Source organism: Amblyomma maculatum, chromosome 1 (genome assembly GCF_055883805.1).
Source record: "Amblyomma maculatum isolate TAMU_Amacu chromosome 1, ASM5588380v1, whole genome shotgun sequence".
Classification (NCBI taxonomy): Eukaryota; Metazoa; Arthropoda; class Arachnida; order Ixodida; family Ixodidae; genus Amblyomma; species Amblyomma maculatum.
The window spans coordinates 48,192,437-48,207,713 of record NC_139344.1 but is presented as its reverse complement, the minus strand read 5'-3'; the positions used below and the strand labels follow the sequence as shown (position 1 = coordinate 48,207,713).

The following is a 15,277-nucleotide window of genomic DNA, read 5'->3' as shown; positions in this document are numbered from 1 at the left end:
TGTTAGGAAGGCAGTGGGAGACCGGAAAGTGTGGCGTGATATGGTCCATAGGGTCACGAAGAGTCGGACACGACTGAACTGAGAACTGAGAACATGGCGTCTAGTCAACACTGCTGTCGATCAGCGAGTCGGAAAAACGGAGAAGTGCGCACCCGTCTGTAAGAAAACTTCTTAGGTGCGGTCACTAACTTCATTGGTTAACAGAATGTCTGCTATCAGGCGAGTATTTTTTTTTTTTTCCTTGGCTCGTTCGCTCTTGTACAGTTTTCCTGATGGCGTAAATGTTTGTCCATTGTGGTTGAATAGCTTCAGGTGCAACTCCGTGAGTTTGATGAACGTAGGTATCAAGAAGGATTGCTCTGAATTATCTGTGCTCTATAAACATTTGTCGTTCTCTGAAATTCACACTCGGACTCAGTCTCTGCCATGCGATCAACCAAAACGGAGTGCCAAGCGGTCGCTCCCATTTTATCACTTTTTACCGCTCTTCCTCTGCTGCTTATCATGTCAGGTTGAGGTAATTTCAATTTGATCGTAACAGCTAGTCGCACGCTCTAACGGCATCCGGGTGCATGTTTGTGGGAGACATAAATACCATATATCCCTTAGAATGGCATATCAAAGGTAAGTCGCCAGGCGTGATAGGGTGTGTCACAGTGTGTGTAAAAATAGTTACGCAAATAAATAAAAAAACTCGCACAATTAAGCAATCAACGTGAGAAAGGACAAACGAAGCTTTTCAAAACGTTTTCTGGAGCAATATGCATCCTTCGGGGTCGTAATCGGGGCTATTCAATTATGTGAAGTATGCATGGTTGACTGAGGATGAAATCACTTTGAAACGCTTGCAGAAAGGGACTCTCTTTGCAGCGTTCACCGCAAGTCCACACGCACACGGGCACAATTGCATGTCAGATTTCAGCAGCGGTGGAAACATTTTGATGGACACAAAGAGTCCTTCCTGTTGCTCGATGTCAGTGTAGGTAAAAGAACCCTGCCTCACTTACGTCCCAGGGATAACCACTCTGCATCTTTGGGAAAACAAACCCCATATATCACATCATACTATACCATGTCACACCGTACCGTACCATACCATATTATAACAGATCACACCACAACACCACACCATATCATAACGTGCCATACCATACCATTCCATACCATGCAGTACCGTACGTACTATACCATAATATACCAGACCTTTCATATCATATCATATCCTATCATATCATATCATACCAAACAGTGCCGTACCGTGCTGCGCCGTACCATGCCATACCATACCATACCATACCATACCATACCATACCATACCATACCATACCATACCATACCATACCATACCATACCATACAATATGAATTCTCATTTTAAACAAGCATTTTGTGAGGTGCTTTTTGAACAACCCTAAAAGGAATGATAAAAATTTTCCAGCGAAACTTGTTAGAATCGGGCGATAAAAATTACAGGGGTGCACTTAGGTCTCCTTACGTGCGGAAAAGCGAAAACATTGCTAGTTCCATGCCGAGTTGCTTTATGACCTCGTTCTGCGTTTCGTTACTTTTCCGTCGTGTACAAATTTACTTTTACGTTACTACTTACTTTTTACCAGCGTTTCTTTATTTATTTGCTTATACAAATACCTCACAGGTTCCAAACATGGAACATTGTGTGAGGGGGAGGGGTTACAGTGTATCAAAAGAAACAATGGTACATAGTTTAAAATACAAAAGATAACAGTAATACAGGACTGGAACTGCAAATAAATATTAGAGCATGCATGGGAAGTAATAAACCGAGGATTATGACATTATACAATAGTTAGCGGCATTGGACGAAATCAACCTGCACACAGTGAACGCAATATAAAAAAGTTATTCTGACTGCAAAAAGGTACTCAATTTGTTTTTAAATTTTAGTGGGCCAGATATGTTAGCGATGCGTTCGGGAAGACCATTCCAACCCTTTATAGCCCATGGCAAGGCAGAGAAGTTAAATGCATGTGTTCTGCCGAATAGACGTTGAAAACTTATATTATTATCCAGGCGGTGGGAGGTGCGAGTCGCTCTAGTAAGTGGCACTGTTGATGCATGGTGACTGTAGATTAGTTTATGTAGCAAGCAGATAAGCGCGATATCCCGACGTGATTGTAAACTTGTGAGTGATAAGGACAACTTGATGTTAGTCACGCTGGTATGGCGGCTGCAATCATGGGAAATAAAACGTGCTGCACGGTTTTGAATAGCTTCTAGGGATTTAATTAGATACTCTTGATGTGGTGACCAGATGGCTGATGCATATTCTAGTTGAGGACAAACGAAAGTTAGAAATGCGAGCTTACGAGTAGAAATAGGTGCGCTATGTAGATTTCGCTTTAGGCAGCCGAGCGTGCGCGTGAGGTTTTTTTTCGTGAGGTTTTTTGTTTATAATTTCTAGCACTCATTTTTCTTTTGATATCTTATTTTGTGGTTCCTACTTTTATTTTTATTTCAATTTTTCGTTCTTTATTTTTTTGTTTTTCGCTTTTTATTTATTTTTTTACTTCTGAGTCCACGAAGCGACTTATACAAGTTGAAAGAGCGCGCTGCGAGCGTATAGCGCCGCCGTTGAAACTTCCCTCCTTCTCCCCAGCACTGCCGTTGTTCTTTCTCTCAACTCCCCCCGGCATCCTTACTCTAGACTAGAAGAATTATGAACTCGTTCTCAGGAGGTCGGCGTAGAGTGGTGGTTACCGCGATCGGCTCCGGCATGGAAGGATGCTGGTACGACTTCTGGGGCGGACACGATTCACTCACCAATATTGCCTCCTTCTCACTCGTGTTGACACATCCTGCCCACGCCATTCATGAGGCGAAAAGTGATTTCACTTTAAAAACAGTGGTGCCAAAAAAGAAGGAAACTATGAATGTTCCAGTGATTTATTAGCAGATTTTCTTTATGCCAGACGAGACGAATAAAAATTCGAAACAGACGGAATGAAAAGCGATAGAGGAAGCAAACTTACTATAACAAAAAAAATCAGACATTTACACGAGGTCCTTCGTATTACCGGAAGGTTGACCTAGTGGGCACATTTCATTTTATTTATTTCCCATAAAATTCAAGTCAAACAGCGCGGAGAAATCATCGCAAGAAAGCCTGAAATACCCACAATCCTAGGTTACATACGACAGCATTGGAAAACAGACATACATTAAGCGGACAGAAACTAACCAGGAATAGAAATCAGTTCAGAACGCCTTCCTAAAAGGTTTCCACTTCATACAGAGACAAAAAAGGATAGAAAAGTGCACTGAAGTACATACAAGTTATTCTACAGGGGAAATAATGAAAGAAAATATACACTGGAAGCAATGGAAGCAATCACAAAGCGACATGAAAACATCCCTATGCACTACATGAAGAAAGAGTCACTGCCAAAAATTATTGTCCTCGTTTGCTTAGATGATGATTGTGTTTGCCGACATTTCGTGCCTGAAGTTTGATCAGGGAGCGTGGTGATGTGTTTGGCATGCTTTGGACATCAAAATTGGTTCTACTAGTCATGGGCGATCCAGAGTTCAGGTATCTCAAAATAACAGCTTGAGGGGCAAGTTGGTGCATCATCGTATTCAGATATGTGGCGCAAATAAACACAAACACAGGAGAAGATACACAGCACACGTGCACACTACCAACTGTAAGAAGAACCGGAAAACACTTCCTCTTCTACACTCAGGCACGTCTCAACTTCCTCTTCTTCTCATTTTCCTCTTCTTTGCCCAGGGGGAAAATGGCACTCACTTCCTCGCAGACCTCAACCTTGTCCAAACATGGCGGTGACCAATCTCTTCTTCCTCTTCTTCTATTCTTCCTCTTCTTTCCCAAGGGAATATTGACACTTTCTTCCTCTCAGCCCGAAAACATCAAACAATCATGACAGTCACAAAATCTATACCGTCTTGTAAATCCACACCTCTGCTTTGCCCAGCAGCTCCTACCACGCTGGACAGGCAAATATCACCACAAAGTCACAAGTCATTCACTAAAAACACCACCATACATATACAGTAGGACATGTCCATCTACACCCCATAAACTTAAGTAGTCCCTATATAATGAGCAACTTTATCTTGCCAACATCTAAGAAGCCACGAGGCCCATGTACTTGAGGGGAAAAATTCAGTAAACTCCCATGGCCCCAAAACGTAAGATGAGTCCAAGAATAACAACTTTAGGCCAAGATTAACAGCTAGAGACCCGATAATAATCTCATTCTTTGCATAACTCAGGAGGATTGCTCAATAAAATTAAATTCTTTTCTACGTAAACTCAACGAAGCTTCACTAATGCATCTCTCATCTTTCTTCTGTATCCAATACGCCTCTAAAATTTCGCGTGCCATCTTATCCCGACTCTTGCCTAATATGTTTAGCCTGCTGAACAACGGCTCACACTTGCACTTTTGGCAGTGCAAGGCTAAATTTGACCCTTTGCCATTTTCTATGGACTTCTCATGTTCCCTCATTCTATCATTAATACATCTTCCTGTTTGCCCAATGTATAGATTACCGCACGTCAGAGGAACCTCATAAATCACCCCCACCCGACATCCAATAAAACTCTTAGCATGCTTCTTATCGCATTGCCCTTTGTTTTTTCTTCATATTATTGCACATAGAGTTCAGGTTTGTGGCTTCCGTAGGCTGGCACGCTGCAATTGAGATTAGCAAGATTACTTAGGTTGCCAGTGGCTTTTAAAGGGTGTTTTTACATATATCGTCATTAGTTTCACCTAATATAGCTGAAAATGTCGGGCCGGATAATATTTTTAAAACAAATGAGTTTTATGGTACATAAACACCAAGTTCTAAGTTGATCATTATGCACATTTATGCAGGCAAAATGCGCCCTGTTTATTAACAGTAGTTGTTCCCCACACCAGGGGGGGGGGGGGGGGGGGGGGTCATAGCTTAAATGTGACAAACAAATATTACTTTTGGATCTTTCAAGTTGATGGTTGTTATGATTGTTGAACGCATGCTATCTTCGTTTTGCCTTGCATACTTTCCTTTTCGCGCATATCGGCACTCGTTCGCACTCGTTCCTATGTGAAGAAGCTGCATTTGGAGCGGAAAAATTAGCAGGCTTAATTATGCAAAACAGCTATATATAGGAAGCCAAAAATCGCAGATACCGTGATGACTCAGTGCTTTGGGCGCATGGCTGTTGACTTAGAGGTCGCGGGTTTGATGCTTGCCTTGTTTGCCGCGTTTTGGTGGATGCGAAACTGAAGGCGGACGTGTACTGTGCGGTATTGGAACACATTAAAGAACCCCAGGTGGTCAAAAATGACTACAGCTTACCTTTTAGCCGGTGTCACTTTAGAACGTCACATCCTCTAGGTAAGCTAACTAAACTAACCTTGAGTACATCACCCTTCTGAGTGCTGGCCAGCGCCACCCCCTTCCATAAAAACATGTGTAGTACGTCCTATGGTGGCTGTAACAGATGACATACTGCATCAGCGCTGGTGACTAACTGCAAGTGGCGCTGATGACCACTGTGAAGGGTAATTACACAAATTATAATTTTCCACAGAGTAGGAGATTGAACCCTCGGTGACGTAGCTCCTTGGCCGAGCATCTTAGATGAAACTGGGAGGTCGTTAGAGTCCTCGGCTGCATACGGTTGATTTTCGAAGGCTGTTTTGAACAATACGAACATTTTCCAACGCTTCTTCTGGTTTCTATGACTTTTGGCTTCCTTCATGGGTACAAACGTGAGCCTCATCTATCTACACTTACAATAATAACTAGTCAATGCCGCAGGGTGGTTATCCTAAACGATTCCTTCCATTGTTGCCACCTCGTTTTGCTTTGAACGGCGAGTTTAGTGCACGCTATATATATATATATATATATATATATATATATATATATATATATATATATATATATATATATATATTCTTTCATATACGGGACACAGGGCGGAAAGGTTAATCCTCACTTGAACGCTTGCAGTGTCTCCCTTATTTCTTATTCTGCCTAGCCAGTGACTTTCCCTATGAACCTCACACTCTCCGACGGCATCCATGAATGAAGGACAACCTTCTCCTTGGTCTGTTGTTGTTAAGCAAGTGAAATAAGGCATGATGAAAACAGCCATAGTCGCAAATACGGGGCGAGGGCAAAGACGATTGTAGCAGTGAATGCATCTTTTCAGGAGAATCGAAAATTTACCAGAATTGCGTATACGGTATTATACGAACGCAGTTTTCTGTACAACAGTGGTGATGCAATCTTCTAAGAGGTCTGCGCCGAGGACGTATGCCACCGACGGCGCTCTGTTGTTAGTTTTTGCTATAGTGAGAAACAAGAGGGCCCCGCTGGCTATTGCCAGGAAAATCCCGGTATCTTAGCCAGGAAGCATACTGCCGGGTTCTCACCGACAAGAAGTAAACGCTGGCACAATGGTAGCCCCAAGATTTCGTCCATGTCTCCAACCACCACATACTGAACAATGTTGAGAGCTGGAGGCCGACCATCATTCTCGTAATTATTATCGCTAGCAATAAGCTACACGTAAGATGCGGTAGGCAGGCTCTAAAAACTAGTCCTGACCATAATACGTAACTGGTAATATCTAGAGATATTTTCTCTTATCTTGAAATAGTGCATTCAATTCGAACACAAGGCATCCGTCCTCAACTTAGTATTCATCAAAAGTGACCGCTAAGATGTTAAAGTCGCAATTTAACTTTTTTCTCAACTGGTGTCTTGTTCCTACACAGAACGTTCGGCTGCTACTTGTTTCAGGAGTCACTACATTCAACGAATGCGTCGCGTTTAGGTTTCTCATCAGGCACGCGCCTACGTTACCAGTGTTAGCACTTGCCCCACGTGCGAAGTTTGCAACTTAGCTTCTAAGTTAAGTTCCCTTTGCTTAAAATTGGAAGCGCAATAAGACATGGACACACTTGGGAACGCGAATACTCGCCACCAGCGCCACTCACTTCTGTTTTCTCGGAGCCTTTGTATATGATTTTCCGCTTCCACCTTTCTTGGCACATGTACGCAGGCCTTTTCACGCGCTACAGCCCCGATTAGCATTTTGGTTATAGGCTGCCTTATGTATTATCCATCACTTCTCGCAATCGGCCTTTGCAGCCATATTCCATCATCGCACCACACGATTTGTTTGCGCGCAACACTTCTGCCTGTGCCCAGACGTGCCTACTTTTCTTGGCGTTAAACACGCTCAGTTTATCATCCGATGTAACGGCTGGCTGTTGACCAGTAACTTCGCCAGAAAGCGCACCTGTTGGAATTCGGCAGCACATGGTTCCTGCTATCCGAACCATTTTCCTCGGGTTGTTCTCCACAAATGTACCAATAGGCAAGCGCCGAAATTAATTCCTTGGCAGACGAGAGCGGAGCCATTAACCTCTCGCTGTCATTATTCAATCATGGTTACCATTTTATGAGCGACGAGAAATCATGTTCGAGCAAGAAGCTAGGCTCAAGCAATAATTGTTAATTTTTTATGTATTACACACTACCACTCTTTTCCAGGACTAAGGTAGGGGTGGAGTCAATCCATGCATAATGACAAAACTACAAGAGAAGCAAATACAAAAAAAAACAACAAATAACCAAAATATGAATACTAGAAGCTACACAAATGATCATAAAGCAGAGATGAAAAGTCATCGCAAGATATACAGACATCACGTCGAAAAGAAGCTGATCCCTGTCGTGGGCAGTCAATGGAAAGAAGGAATATTGAAAGCAATCTTTAGCAGCACTGAATTATTTGATTATTACGAGTTATGCAAGTGCACTTCTTGATGACACATTGATTATCAATCCCAAGGGTTTGGCTCATAATGCTATATATAGGACGCAGATAGTTATGCTTCCGTGGAACAGAAATTGAACCTAGAATTACTTTCGTTATTAGTATTGTTGAAAACAGCACTTTCAAAATATGTTTTGCCTTTTTAGTGGAAAATGGTCCCTTGGTGTCCTTTCACCATCTCAGAGATTGTGATTGCAAAGCGAGATGGCACAGTTTTGCTGGCCATTATGAACAACCTGCACGTAGTTCAAAGTTATAAGTTACGGACGTGAGAATATGTGGCGTTCCTCGGCGCCAGGAAATGCACTTAACAGTAGCGGCGCTTTGGGTGCATGGAGCATGCATACGGATAAAACGCCTGCCCTTTTCTTGATGTGCAGTGTTTAGAGCTAAACGGTGCACTCCCGCTCCAAATACACGGGACCGAATGACGCAGAGGCTGGAACGCCGAGAAGAAAAAAGAAATATGCGCGCCCGCTTACTTGTATGGAATTACAATTTATGTTGGCAGGCCGACAAGGAAGCCCGGAACTGGAGCGGGCGACGGTACCCGAGTACTGCAGTTGCCTGCCAAAAAGCACTCTATCCGCGCCGATCGCGAACAGAAAAGAAATGAGAGGCGAACAAGCGGAGGAGCTCAAGAGACGCGTCCCTGCCCCACGGCTGAAAAGCACATGACACCGGGAAAGTGCAAGCGCAAACGTAACCGAACCAAGCGGAAATGGGCACGCATCGTCTTCCGCTCGCTCGCTCAGCCACACAGCCTTCCCACCGCACGGGAAAGAGGTCTGCGTAAAGAAAGGGTCCAGCGGGGAAGCCACAGCGCCAATCGAACCCGGATATTGGAGCGGTGCACCGCGAGCATTGCACAGTCATACTCACGCGCCAATTGGTTTTAAGAAGCAAGAGTAGTCTTTCGATCACGTCTTAGGAACATCTATCGCGTAGATCGCGCTAAAGCTTTCTTCTATCTCTGGTATATGCTAATAAGGGTGGCGCGCTGCTCTACTGGTTAACGCCCGAACTCGGATTTGTCCATAACACAGCGAAAAAAGCAAATAAACCACGCGAGGAATGCACACTGCCTACTGCGGAAGCTTACCCTGACGTAACGCGGCGACATGGAGTAAGGCGGCGCCAAGGGTATATAAGGAGAACGCGGGACTCAGCCAGAGCAAATCGGCTCCTGCAGCTCCTCAGGAAACAGCCATGAACGCCTTCGTAAGTACGCACAGGCCGACGCTCACATTTTTGTTACAGCTGCCCCGCAAGTTTTAGCAGAACTTACACGAAGTATAACGGCACAATCAGTCAGTTTGAGAATTAAAAATTTCGAGGATTATCCTCATGCTTGGCAGTGCGAAAAGAAATGTGAAAGCACTTTCGCGAGCCACCACAAAGCAACGGTTACAAGCGTGCCAGAGCGGAGGCATGCGCTCCCATCCACCCAGTGGCTCTCTGACCTCCTACTGCCTGGAAGCGCAACTGGACGGCTTGTCATACATAAAGCGAGAATGGAGGCTTGAGTTAACTAAAGTTAAACATCATAATGGCTCATAACTGCCCGCACTGCCCTAGCGGGGCGCTAACCGCGATCCTTAATGAGAGGATAAATAAGGCATATATACAAACCGTGGGATGTTCACTCGCTTTAACCAGGGCTTTCAATTTCTGGCCTATGCTACCCGAATAAGAAGAGCTGATGGTTTTCTCCTCCTATATGATCTTTATGATCTTTTAAGGCTCATGTACCTTAGAACTCTTCCCATTTCGAATACTACGTAAATTGTGATCGTTACAAGTCATGACAGTCAATTATTTCATTTTAGCTTCTTTACATTTATCACACATAATTAGCACGCGCTAAATGCTGCTCATAGGTTTTTCACGGCTCTAAACGGAATACCGAAATTTGGTAGACACTAGGACTAACCTCGGCTTCTTCGGACTGCAGCCCCAAACAGCCACACAACGAACTACCTGGTATGGCTTGTCACACCTCTTTCCCGTGTTCTCTATCTGTCGATGCGAAAGCCTGTGGATGTAGGGTGCGCTAGTGGTTATAGCTAGCACACGGAGGGAGCCTTAGTACGAGTTGCTTTTCTTACAGTGCTTACGGAGGAATCTAAACGAACATGTCGCTTCTTTCGTTACTTTTTTTCTTCAGTGCTGTCATAGTATAAGCGTTTCATACTTTTCACTTGGGGCGAAAATAACTCAGAAACTGTGTCGATTTTCGAAAATGTTAATTCCTCTCCTCTTTTTGAGCCCTGATCAATAGGAATTTTTGGTTATGAACGTATATTACAAATACCAAATATAAGTGGTTACTTCTTACAACATTGTCCCTCTTTTGCCCTTCTGTTACGCCTCTTTACAACCCTGTAAAGAAGCGGAAAATTAGGGCTAAATATTTAACATAGATCTTAAGAGAAACAGGTGAACTTAGCTAAGGTCTCAGAAAGCTACCAAAAGACATTTTCACAGTCTCTTCATAACACTATTCCATTCAATATTAACATAATATAATTGCTTATCCTAAATCCGCTGATTACGTAACAATTACCTCCAAAGGAGCGAAAGCTCCATCAGAAATAACAACGGTTATGTAACTGCTACTTCATGTCGCTGCATTTGTATTGCTCAGGTTATCCTCCTTGTTGGCTCCGCTCTGGCGATGGGTGCCAAGGCTGGCGTAATCGCTGGCGGAGGCCTTGGCTACGGCGGAGGCCTCGGCTATGGCGGGGGCCTCGGCTACGGTGGAGGCCTTGGCTATGGTGGTCTTGGCTACGGAGGACTCGGCTACGGTGGAGGGCTCGGTGGTTACGGCGGTGGCGTGGGACTTGGCGGTGTTGGCGCCGGCGGTGTAGGCATCGGCAGCAGTGTAGCTCTCATCAGGGGAGGTCCAGGCTTCTCCAAGGCTGTTGCCGGACCCGCCTTCGTCGTGCGCACCGTGCATCACGTGAACAAGGTTCACGGCGGCGGTGCCATCGTGGCCCACTCAGGCATCGGAGGAGTCGGCGGAGGACTTGGCTACGGAGGACTCGGCTACGGAGGACTCGGCTACGGCGGCCTCGGCTACGGCGGAGGCCTCGGATACGGTGGAGGCCTCGGATACGGCGGCGGACTGGGCTATGGGGGTGGCCTCGGATACGGAGGAGGCGTGAAATACGTCGTCAAGGGATGAGTGCCGTGCAGATATGAGGTACAGTATCCATTTTAGTCCATCTCGCGGAAGGAGGATGGTGTAAAATGTGGCATGTGAGCGGAACATTGAGTAGAGCATTCACAAGAAGCATAGTAATTTAAGGCCATAACACTAAAACAATTGTTTGCTCTCACACTACAGCGAACGCTAAAACATTCGCCTTACACACCTGTAACCGTCCTGTGACTTTTTCTTCTGACGACAGTTCATGACTCGAAAGGCACCAACAAACAGTGCATGCTGTACATCAACTTTCGTGTAGTTTTGCGCACCCCGTTTGCATCGTTGCCACAAACATCAAAATATGCACTACGTACGTTTCTTGGAAAGGAACCTGACGGCTTTTTTTTTTTCTGAATTCCGAAGAGCAGAGTGAAATGAAGACAGAAATAATCTGACACTAAACATGAGAGGAAACACGGCTTCATAGTCTTGCGTGAACACTCATATCACGTTGCTTGGAGAAGTAGAAGAAATGCGTTAAGGCTTTGACTACTGCTGAAGGTCTGAAACCGCCGCTTTGGCGCACCTTTGTTGAGCGCTACCCTACCGGGCTTGTTTTACGGCATATATGAGGCTTCCATCCGCACAGACACAAAAATAATGTCCGAAAGGAATCCCCCAGCAAATAAGTCAGAACATAATAGGTAACAGGTACATTTGACCCCCCCCCCCTCCCCCTCGCCGAAGAAAAAAAAAAAGAACATTCAGTCATGGGGAAAAGGTCTGCAGTTTCTAGAAAGAAGGGAAAATAAAATAGCTTCCTCGATATTGATATTTAAATACGTCCGTCGCAACTATCTCACGCTGCAGCGGGATTTGCCTGTCTCCGTTCAGCGTTCATATGTTTTGTTGGATGCCCCTTTCTTTGGTTGCTTCCCCTGTTTTTTCTCATTTGAGTTGATAATTTGTTTTTGTGAACTTGCCGCGGAAACCCGAACGTTGGCCTCTTGTTGATTTCAACCTAATTATTTCTTTTCCAGAAAAGAAGACGGCGCTCAAGCTGCCACGACGCGTCATGATTAATGCCGGGGAGCAACGCTTCATCGGCGCTTGTAGACTACTTGTAAATAAACCTTATTTTAAAATAACATGCTTTTCGCAACTGGTTCCGGTTCTGTGTGCGAACAAAAACATCGGCCCACCTTCCTGTAATTATTTTTTTTTACACTTCTTCGTTTCACCACTTTATTGGCCATCCGCTTCTTTAAGAACAGTTTTAGCAAGGGACAATGACTCAGCCAGAGCGGCATGGGCAGTACCCTTGAATGATACCGGAGCGGAATGTACAACGGGCCCATAAATGTTTACGAAATAGGGACCCTGGTAGCGTTCAAGCGCTGAAATTCTAGACGAGTGCGATTTTTAGCAAGGCGTTGTTTATGAACGGAATTTTTGCACGCGGTATTAGATTCTACCAAAACAATCAATATATTCGCAGATTCCTCTCGGGATGCTTCCCGTTTACTGCTCTTCATTGTGAAAAACACACAACATTTCTTTTCCATAGCTGTCACAATTATCCCGTGCGAGCGCGGAGCAAAGTTCAGTAGCAAGCAATCGCTGAGAACTACAAGGTTAGATCATTCCCACCAATGCTGTCATAACTCCTACAATATAGTCCACAGTTACATCAATTAAAGTGATCTCCAAAACAAATTAGGTGGGGCTTAGCTTTAGTTAAGCCCGGTAGGTTACGAAAGCAATAATAGTATGGCTACGCTATAGTTCAACTCGTAGTGTAGCCAGTTGTGGTGTACCATGTTGGCCGTACGATTAACGCGGGACACACATTGGAGTTTAGTATTGTTTAGCGTTATTGTTTATACCTATGAAGACACTTCGGTGATCACTGAAGTAGTGAGACCTTGTCTCCACACGAGTAATCTCATAGCCATCAGACTGTAGAATGGGGACCTTCTGGTCTTTAAGGCTCGCTCGACACGTTCTACACACCACAGCACTTCTCATAGTCTCCTCGTCCCATTCTGGATAAGCTAGGCGAAGAGTAGGACACATGAGCTCGCGTACCGGAGTTAAGCAGTCTTTATGCCATAGGCGATCACACACCGAGCACACACTTCCGAAGGGGTTTTTCGTGAATCGTCCATGATATTCACGCGTAGCCGAGTCAAATTCACAAACTCTTCTCGCATACTCTGAACGTCGTTACTCTTCCAAGCCCCCTGTTGACACAGTGAAACCAACCTTCACAAGTGACGCTTCCCGTCTCTTTTCAAACGCACAGCTCGATCTTGCGACGTCTCTTCCGCCCACCGTTTCCTCCGGGTCTCGTTATACTTGTCGAGCCAGCACGAACAACACGCTCCTTTTCAAGCCGTTGTTGCCGTTCTTTTTGTTTCCTGAACGCGTAGTTGCCGCCTAGTTGCATTCCAACGTTCTTAACTGCTGCATGAACACGTCGATAAAAAGTCTTCCCTGTTCAAACCGCTCATTACAGTGTCGTTTTGCTCCTCTTCTTCTTAACTTTGAGATAAGAAGTGACAGCAGCGCCTTCCTTCGGTAGCAGCGCGGCTCCAGCTGCAGCGCGCCGTGCCTACCGACCGCCGCCACCTACCGACGACTCGATTTGGTAGCCCCCCATCTCTCGTAGCTGGTATGACGTCATAGTGACGTCATCATTTCTTCCGTGGCGCTCCGTGCCTAGGGTGCCTTGTTACCCGCGCGCCGCCGTTCAGGGTGATGACACGCTTTGTACCGCATCGTGCCGCCGCGGTGTCATTTTGGTTTTAAGCGGCTGTCCGTGCTGTTGTCCCTGCCACGCTCGTCTCTGCAGCCGGTTAGCGCGGTCATGCCCGGTCATGCCGATGCGCGAAGCGCTCCTTGGAACCAAAATGGCGGCGCTATCATCACCCTGAACGGCGGCGCGCGGGCAACATCGAGGCACCCTAGCCGTGCCTACCGACCGCCACCGCACCCGACGACTCGACTTGGTAGCGCATATCTCGCAGCTGGTATGACGTCACAGCCATCACGTGACTACGGCGTGTCTACGTGAAGGGCTGAAAATTGGAAGGAGTAAAGGAGCAGTATTGGCTGAAGGAGTAGTATTGGAGTAGTGCAGGCTGAAAGGAGCAGTATTGCTTTCGCAATAAAATTGGCTGTGGTTTGACCAACGGCTATCCCGAGTATAATTGCGGAAGCAACGAATTACGAAGATTTGCTCGCCTAAGGCGATCAGCCTCTGCTCGGCTCAACTTCTCCATGGCTGACCACACCGGTACCGCCGCGGTGTCACATATATACACCCCGCGCATGCGCAGTGGCTCCGGCGTATTGGGAGAGCAATGTCGTTTCTGCGCATGCCTGGCGCGGCGAACGCGGCGGCGGCAGCACCTCTGTCCCCCCGCCGCGGAGAATCGGCGGTGGCCCCGGCGCGCCAGCTGCGCACCGTGTGACGTTACTTCCTCCTGGCGCATGCGCAGTTGGCGTGGTGGCGGCGGCGGCCCCTCTGAGTCACTCGCGCAGGGGAATAGTAGGCGGAGGCTTCGACGCCGCTCTCCAGCAGTGCTCCGTGTGACGTCACTCGCTCCTCGAGCATGCGCAGCTTAGCTCATCGGGGGATCCACGAAAGGACTCAGCGACTAGTGTAGTGTTGCTTCCGCAAGAAAACGCTGAACCTTTGTAATTCAGCTATAGGTGCACGTGCTCAGCCGAACAGAATTAGGGCACTGTCCCAGAGGAAAATTTTCCTTTTCCTGGTAGCTATGGAGGTTCAACTGTAGGTTACGAAGGAGACCATATAGTAACCTCAGTTGCAAAGAAAACATCCACAATAATTGAGAAACCGCGGTTTTTTTTTTTTTTTTGCCATGCGCTCAGCGCTCCATTTGGTGTGTCATGTAATACCATGTTAACGGACAGCTGGACTGGGTTCAATAATACGTGTCAGGGGTAAACCATTAAAATTTATGCGTTAATAAATTGGCTTCTAGGTGCACAGAGGTGACTAGACAGACGCCTGGCTGGAAAGTTTGTACGTTGTAAATGAGGGAAACACGGACTCTTAGTTGTCACACCGCCAACAAAAAGCTGCTGAGCAATTTGCTCTGTAATTACTTTCTCCTCCATTATTATTGTTTGATGTTGATGTAGTCCTCTATATTTGCTCGTGCTTCTTACATATGTAAACAAAGACTAATATATGGCTTGACTTTAGAAAAACGGCTTCGCACGCGTATGGGCTGTTAGCTAGGAAACCTT

At 45.8% G+C, this 15,277-nt stretch overlaps 1 protein-coding gene across 1 annotated transcript; it reads left to right on the top strand.

Annotated features, from left to right (window-relative positions):
• Positions 1-9,046: 9,046 nt before the first annotated feature.
• LOC146202306 (uncharacterized) lies at positions 9,047-11,050 on the top strand. The gene is made up of 2 exons (XM_084588069.1): positions 9,047-9,066; positions 10,493-11,050. The coding sequence occupies exons 1-2, from the start codon at positions 9,055-9,057 to the stop codon at positions 11,030-11,032; spliced, it is 552 nt and encodes a 183-aa protein (XP_084444195.1). The 5' UTR covers positions 9,047-9,054; the 3' UTR covers positions 11,033-11,050.
• The last annotated feature ends 4,227 nt before the right edge of the window (positions 11,051-15,277 follow it).